This window comes from Limulus polyphemus, unplaced genomic scaffold (assembly GCF_000517525.1).
Source record: "Limulus polyphemus unplaced genomic scaffold, Limulus_polyphemus-2.1.2 Scaffold3073, whole genome shotgun sequence".
Taxonomy (NCBI): domain Eukaryota; kingdom Metazoa; phylum Arthropoda; class Merostomata; order Xiphosura; family Limulidae; genus Limulus; species Limulus polyphemus.
Genome location: NW_013668683.1, coordinates 46,360 through 53,698, shown reverse-complemented (window position 1 = coordinate 53,698; position 7,339 = coordinate 46,360). Strand labels below are relative to the sequence as shown.

Sequence of the window (7,339 nt, the reverse complement as noted above, 5' to 3'; positions counted from 1 at the left end):
TAAAAAAAAAATATAATTTGTTTCTTATCCTCCACGTGCAAAATTTTAAAGGCAAAGCAACCTACGTCAAGCAGCAACCGAGTACAAAGGTCATAACTAGAAGAGATAATTGTTTGATATACTTCTTTATTTACTGTTCTATGTTTTAAGGAAAATGACTTTAAGAACTTATTTCAAAATAGCAATAATCTATATACATATATAATGTATAATATTGAAATGTGACTGTATTTTACAAAATACTAGTGGACTAAAACATAGCCAAGACAAAAGTTACTTTGTACAGACCAAAGTTCATCTTCATGTTATTTGATACAGTAACATGAGTGCACGTGAGCCGCAGTATTGTAACTTCTATATTGTTAGCCAGGCACAGTTGAAAGGTCAACATATTAAAAAATAATATATACATATAAATGTATAATGTTATGAGATTTAAGCTATTTCGTCTAAACATTTATGTTTCTGTGTTATAATTTGTGTTCATTCTAGAATGAAAGATGCATAATTTATGTTTATTTCCTAATTTTTTTATGGTGGTTGTGAGATCGGTCAAATTTACCAAACCCACATAGAGATTAATTACTGAAAATAACTAATAAAATATAAAGTTTTTTCTTCAGAAACATTTGATAGCTATTTGGACATTATAAAGATTTCACATACGAAATTTCGGAATTTACTAAAAAAATCATTTTGCTTCACATCCTCCATGTGCGGAATTTCACAAGGCTTAATTAGCAAATTATGGCAACCAAGTACAAACTTTGCAAGTAGAATAGATCATAGTTTTCTGTATTTCTTTATTTATTGTTCAATTTTTTAAGAAAAATAACTGAAATTTAAGAACTTATTTGTAAGTAGTAATAATATATATATATACATATGTAATGTATTATATCGAAATTGTGACTGTATGTAACAAAATACTGGTCCACTAGAACAGCTAAGACAGGTCACTTTGTAAAGGCCAGTTTTATACCATTGTATAAGGTAACATGTTTGCACATGCACTACATCATTGCAACTTTTGTAATGTTAGTCAGACACGGATGAAAGGTCAATAATGAGAGGGTTAAACACTTTTCTGTGCAAGTCACTGAGTTACATTCAAAATTTAATAAAACAACTATATTATCAATATATGTGAGTGAAATTAACATTATAATATATGTTATGATTCTAAGTTTGTATTATCTAAGTGTTAATTCCTTTACTTCAAAAGAAACCTTTAAAAAATACTTAAACTTCAGTTGTGTTGTCACATGATCCACAAGCTATGGAAAATCTCAACTACCACACTCTTTCTTGACTAAGATAACGAGAGTCCTGTAGATTTAGTATGTCTAAACAATTAAGTATGTATATTTGCCCTACTGATACTTAAGTTTCAAAGTTCTCTGGCTGAATGCAGCAGAAACAAGTAAAAATTCTGTCAACCCCTGATGGATGCCATGCACACCTTCTATGCATATACTTGAGCTTTATAACTTATATGTAGTTGCTACATATACATGCTTATAGTAATTAGAAAGAGCTCATTTTACACTATAATCCAACAATAGTTTTTTTGAAACTGGTACTCAGTTGTCTTCATCTGGTGGATGTAACTGCCTGTTGTATTGTTGGTTGGTTTATCTACGATACCACTTAGTTTTTTCTTCACTAAATATGTTATAGTTAGAGAGACAGATAAACTGTATTTAGGTCTTTCTTTTATATCTTAGGACATAATGTGTATGTCAGTATCTATGTATTGTATGTAACCAAAACTCCTGCGCCACCTACATAATGGCACCATAAACAAAAATCCAGAAATAATTTCACACATTGGGTATTCAAGATTTAGACAATTACAAAAATAACTGTGGTAAGGGCAACAACCATTTTTTTATAACAGAATAAAATAAAAATAAAAAAAGAACACAACTTTTACTAGGATTGTACGTGAGGGTTTGACTATATTTTTATTGATGTAATTTTTAAATATAGTACTGAGAAAATGGAGTTCTTAAAAAAAAACAACATTTTTTTCAATAAAAGAAACCAGTTTATATCAGTAACATTTATGAAAATATTGAGCTCTGTACATTGATTCATTTTGATGCAATGAGTTGCGTATGACTAAAGAGCACAATCCAAAAACTTTTCCCGTGCAATACTTACAAGAATAAAATACTTTTTTAAAAAAAAAAATTCACTTATTCTAAATTTTTTTCAATAAGGTATGAATACTACGATTAGTAATTACTAGCATTTCTGCTAGTCTTCATTAATTATGTATTATTTATATTTTAAAATGCACAACTGAAAGGTTTAAACATTTTTTAAATGTACATCATACTTTGCATCAGTTCTCAAGGCTTAAGACCTTGCGCAATGGGAAGATAATTTTGCAAAAGGCTTGTGCGTCTCTGTTGCAGATCCTGCAATTATGCCCCAAGGGCACCATTGACTTAGCCAAGATGAGTAACAAAAGGTAAAGGACAGAAAAGGAAAACATTAAAAATTAACAATATGTGAAAAGGAAAACAACCGAAATTATGAATATAACCAAACATAGATCATTTAAGATATTCTATGAAAAATTAAAAGGTGTGTACATTTTTTCTATTTCTTAATTTTAAACATTTCATTGCACTGTATGTTGATGATAATATCTGTAGTTTGTGATATGGTAGAGAAAATTAAAATAGAAACATTTACCTTAAAAAACTTTTGATATTCATTTAGGAGGTTCTTGAGGTTATGCAAATACAATATGAAAACTATATGATGAAGAAAAGTATTTTTATACTTAAAATGAAAATCACCTTGTACTCTTAATAGTTAAATAAAATATTTTATGAGAAACAATTAACATAATGTCATACTTTGTGTACAAGATACTTATAATTTTTAAACTCTTACCAATTTTTGAGGATACATTAAGAAATCTCAGAGTTACAGTATGTATTTTGTACAAGTGATATTCCCATATGGCCCCCTACAAATTGTAAGTGCCAGAAAGGGTTAAGTTTTCTTATCTAAGCTAACAAGTTCAGGCTTGGGCTCCTTACCATAGGAATGACACTGAATTGTTGGAAAGGGTTCAGGAAGGCTACTAGAATGGTGTCTGGGATGGAGGGATTGCCATACGAGGAAAGGTTAAAATCTCTGGAATTATTTTCTCTTGAAAAAAAAAGAAGAGTTGGAGGGGATCTGATTAAGGTGTTTAATATTGTTAAGAGAACTGATATTGTTGATGCATAATCTTTTTTCATACTCAATGTTGAGAATGGTAGGATTAGTTGATACAAATATAAATTTTGGCAGGGTAGGAGTAATCTTAGATAAGAGTTTTATTTTTCTAACAGTGTGAATGGCCTTTGGAATGGGTTGCCTTCGGATGCTGTGGAGGCAGTCAATTTAAGTGAGTTTAAAAGAAAGCTTCATAACTATTTGAATGATAAGGGCTGGTTTTGAGGTATTTTTTTATTTAATAGTTTTAGTTTAGTCTAGAGGATGAGACAGCCTAGATGGACCAATAGATCCAGTTTCCCTAAACATTATGTCATGTTTTTCATTTTTAAGTTTTAGTTACTTTTGTTAAAAAATATATAACAATAAATAGAAAATATACATAAAAAACAAGAAACTTAAAACTTACATTAGTTCTAGGCCAGTTTGCACTTTAATACCTGCTTTTGTAAGTTATCTTTATTTTATTTTTAACTATGTTGGCTGTCCACAAAATAATTCATATAGCTTTCATATATGAACTTTAGAAAACCAAAAAGATCACTCAGTAGGTAAGATTGTAAAAAACTACTGTAATTTCTCGTAACCTATAAATAGGTTTAAAATATTTCATTACTTCTCAGAGTAATATCTTCGGTCCAAATACTTCAAGTTCTGACAGCAAATTATCAACTTTTACAAAACATATGGCCACGTGCTTTATGTAGTCTTTCTAGAGGTTATAAAAATGTACAATAGCAACGTCAGAGAGAATTACAGACATTTCTTTAAAAAATAGAGGGTACTTAGGTGGGGGTGTTAATGTGGGTTGAACAAATATAACATCTCACTAAAGCAAGAAGAGTTTGAAAATTTATATAAAATCTGAAGTGTTTATAAGGGAAAAGAAATGTATAAATAAGAAGTCACAGTGCCACCAAGTCATGCAACTCTGAGAGGCACATACTGAGAATATTTCCTTTTAAAACTAAGAAATTAAAACTTAGATAATATAAATTTGAATTATAGACTACTATTTGATGCTAAGTTTATTGCCATATATTGATAATGAAGTTGTTTCATTACATTTTGAAAGTAACTCTATAAAAGATCACGACATGCATTTTGACCCTCACACGTACACATCAAATAACAGGAACATACAAAATCAGGTAATACAGAAACATTTGATGAAGAACACACAACCAAATAATGTCAGAAATAACGGGTGAATGACATGAATGTACAGTTTCAATGACGTACAAAAAAGTGAATAAAGAACATGTAAATACCTCCAGATACTGTTAAAACTGGGTAAATAACACATCAGATCTACGTTTCAATGGTCTACGAATGGAAATATAAAAACTTACCTCATATAACATGAGCTCAGTATCTAGAGGAAATCCTGCCCTATGATTCAGCTCTGAAACTAGCTCCTCTGGAAGATAAAAACAAACTCCTTAATAATCCACTCACAATGTTCTTTTAACAAGTCAGGCTTAGAGAATTCAGTTTTATATACAATAAAGCTTTATGAAGTCACATGTGTGTTAAAGCTTACTTTACTCTCTCACTAAGTGAAAGGGTTAATGTCTTAAGAACATGAAATTTATTGTAATTTTTTTCTCAAGCCAAAAATAAGTAATTTAACATATTTGGATATAATCCATTGCTATTTGTAGAATTTTACAAGACAAAAATATGGAAATAAAAAAATAATAGGCTAATTCTTACTTGCTTTGGCTGTAATTGGCATGTACATGTGTCCACAATAGGAAATTCTTTTGTTTCTTGGGTCATATAATTTAAAAAACAACAGTACATCACCTGTAAAACAAAGTATGAGCATTATTGTATTGTGGAGATTAGTTACTTACTTGAACAAACAAATTTTGAGATATTAATGTTAATTCTATAAAGAATATCAATATTCTAGGATGTATACATTTTAATAATGAGAAATATTTGACGTCATTAAAAAGGAAATGGTTAACCTTTTTAGAGAGGACAAGAAGTTCCAGGAATTGTTTACAGGTGAAATGAAGATACTGTTCAGTGTCAGTGGGAAAGAGAAGGTCCATGATTAAATTTAAAGCTTCATCATGATATTGGTATATAGAGATTCAATATCAAACTTGTCATAACATATTGATCAGCAGAGGGAATTTTAGAGAAATGTAGTGATACAAAATATTTTGTAACAAATCATGAGAAATAGTTCTGTGGCTAGATCGCTCTCTCTCACACACATTGCAGCAAAAAAAAATAATACAAAGTATTTATCTTCAGAAGTCACATCACATTTCATGCTGTTTTTACAAACATTGTCAATGAAAAGTTGATTAAATACAATCTCTTACTAAATTCTACCCATTCTGTTTCTCTGACACTCACTTTCTTTGTCAAATTCTGGCAGACAGTCAGCTCCTGAGTCAGGGTCCACAGTCTCAAGAAACAACATCCAAGGGTTAGCATTATCTGCTATGTCTATAATCTACAAACAAAACATACTGTAAATCTAATGGTTTTAAACCTGCTTCACAAAATGTGATACTTTTTTATCCATAACTGATTTATGGCTTTTAGCAAACATTATCACTTAAATTTACACACATCTGAAGTTTTTATTTTTAAATGCAAAGCTAAGTGATTAAGTAATAAACTGAACTATATATTCTAGTAACTTGAAGCGGAATTTTGTTGAATAGTGTTCATTTGTTAGTCTTGGAAATAGATGGTTTCCACCTGAAATAAAATTATACTAAGAACAATTTAAAGTAATAATATTTTTAACAATATAAATTTTTCTTACTTGTAGTGAAGATTTTCATAATTACTTTAACCATGACAAAACACAAATTCTAATTTCATATTGTCAGGTGATAAGTTCGCCAATTGTCAATGAAAGGCTTTTATTTAATAGTATAAATATATACTGTGTTGTTGGGCTTAGGATTCTTCTACAGTAGGTGTCTGCGATTTGTTGGCGATAAATTTAACAATAAATGAACAGCACGCACTCCACTTGTTTTCAAAATAATGTGTGTGTGTGTGTGTGTGTGTATATTCAAACTGGTTAAATGTAAGTACAACAAATTCTTTACACTAGAGAGATTACAGTCATATCATAAACACTATATAGTTCTCTTCTTCTTGTCAAAAGGCCACTTAGGCCTATTCAACTGCTATAGAATTTCAGTTGACAAGCTGAACTACCTTTCTCTATTTCTATTGCACTAGTATTCCATGTATAATTCACTTACTCTGCCTTGTTGAGTTACTGCAATTGTATCTTGAACTTTCGATACTTGTCTGCTGTTTCATATTTAGACCTAATTCCAATAATCATCTGTTTTTTTTGTCAAAGTCCACATAGACAGGTTCAATTGCTTTAGAACACCCTTGGACAAGACAAATTATTTTCCTAAAGTGTCAGAAAGCTGTTAATATCACTTTAACATATCAACTGTTAGACTATCCACTCGTATGATGGTTAACTCGTTTTCTAAACTTTTCCTTGGCTGCACTTCTACTTCCCCTTCTCTGGTCTATCGTTTGTTCTGTCGTCTGTTGTTACCACTTTTCTCACACTACTTACATGTTTATCACTTAATCATCTGCCTGCCTTCAAGAAATCTCTATATTCCTGACATCAATGTATTGCATGCGACATTCGACAGTCTCAACATGAATGATCTATTAACACAACTTCTAACAATTGTGTTCTATTAACTCTTTATTATAAAAAATACACTAAACAATCATACAATATTAACTCACAAAATAAATTAACTAATACTACCTACACAAAACAGTCTTTTAAATCATGACACATACAAACCTTAAAACATGACGAAAATAAGTACTTCTAAACAGATATCAAACATGGTAGAAAACAAGTACTTCTAAACAGATATCAAACATGGTAGAAAACAAGTACTTCTAAACAGATATCAAACACGGTAGAAAACAAGTACTTCTAAACAGATATCAAACACGGTAGAAAACAAGTACTTCTAAACAGATATCAAACACGGTAGAAAACAAGTACTTCTAAACAGATATCAAACATGACAGAATACAAGTACTTCTAAACAGATATCAAACATGACAGATT

The 7,339-nt window shown here is 30.1% G+C and overlaps 1 protein-coding gene and 1 long non-coding RNA gene across 2 annotated transcripts in view; one reads left to right on the top strand and one right to left on the bottom strand.

The window, feature by feature from the left end:
- Positions 1-3,212, top strand: part of LOC111088074 — a 16,321-nt gene extending 13,109 nt beyond the window's left edge. The window contains exon 3 of the long non-coding RNA XR_002612686.1: positions 3,040-3,212. This is a non-coding gene — a long non-coding RNA (uncharacterized LOC111088074). The remainder of the gene's footprint in view (positions 1-3,039) is intronic.
- The window catches only part of LOC106468604 (ubiquitin carboxyl-terminal hydrolase 7-like), a 63,609-nt gene that overhangs the window by 14,055 nt on the left and 42,215 nt on the right, over positions 1-7,339 (bottom strand). Inside the window, exons 20-22 of the mRNA XM_013929035.2 lie at positions 5,617-5,716; positions 4,957-5,049; positions 4,593-4,660 (exon numbers count right to left, since the gene is read on the bottom strand). Of these exons, the coding sequence (XP_013784489.1) occupies positions 4,593-4,660; positions 4,957-5,049; positions 5,617-5,716 (261 nt within the window). The remainder of the gene's footprint in view (positions 1-4,592; positions 4,661-4,956; positions 5,050-5,616; positions 5,717-7,339) is intronic.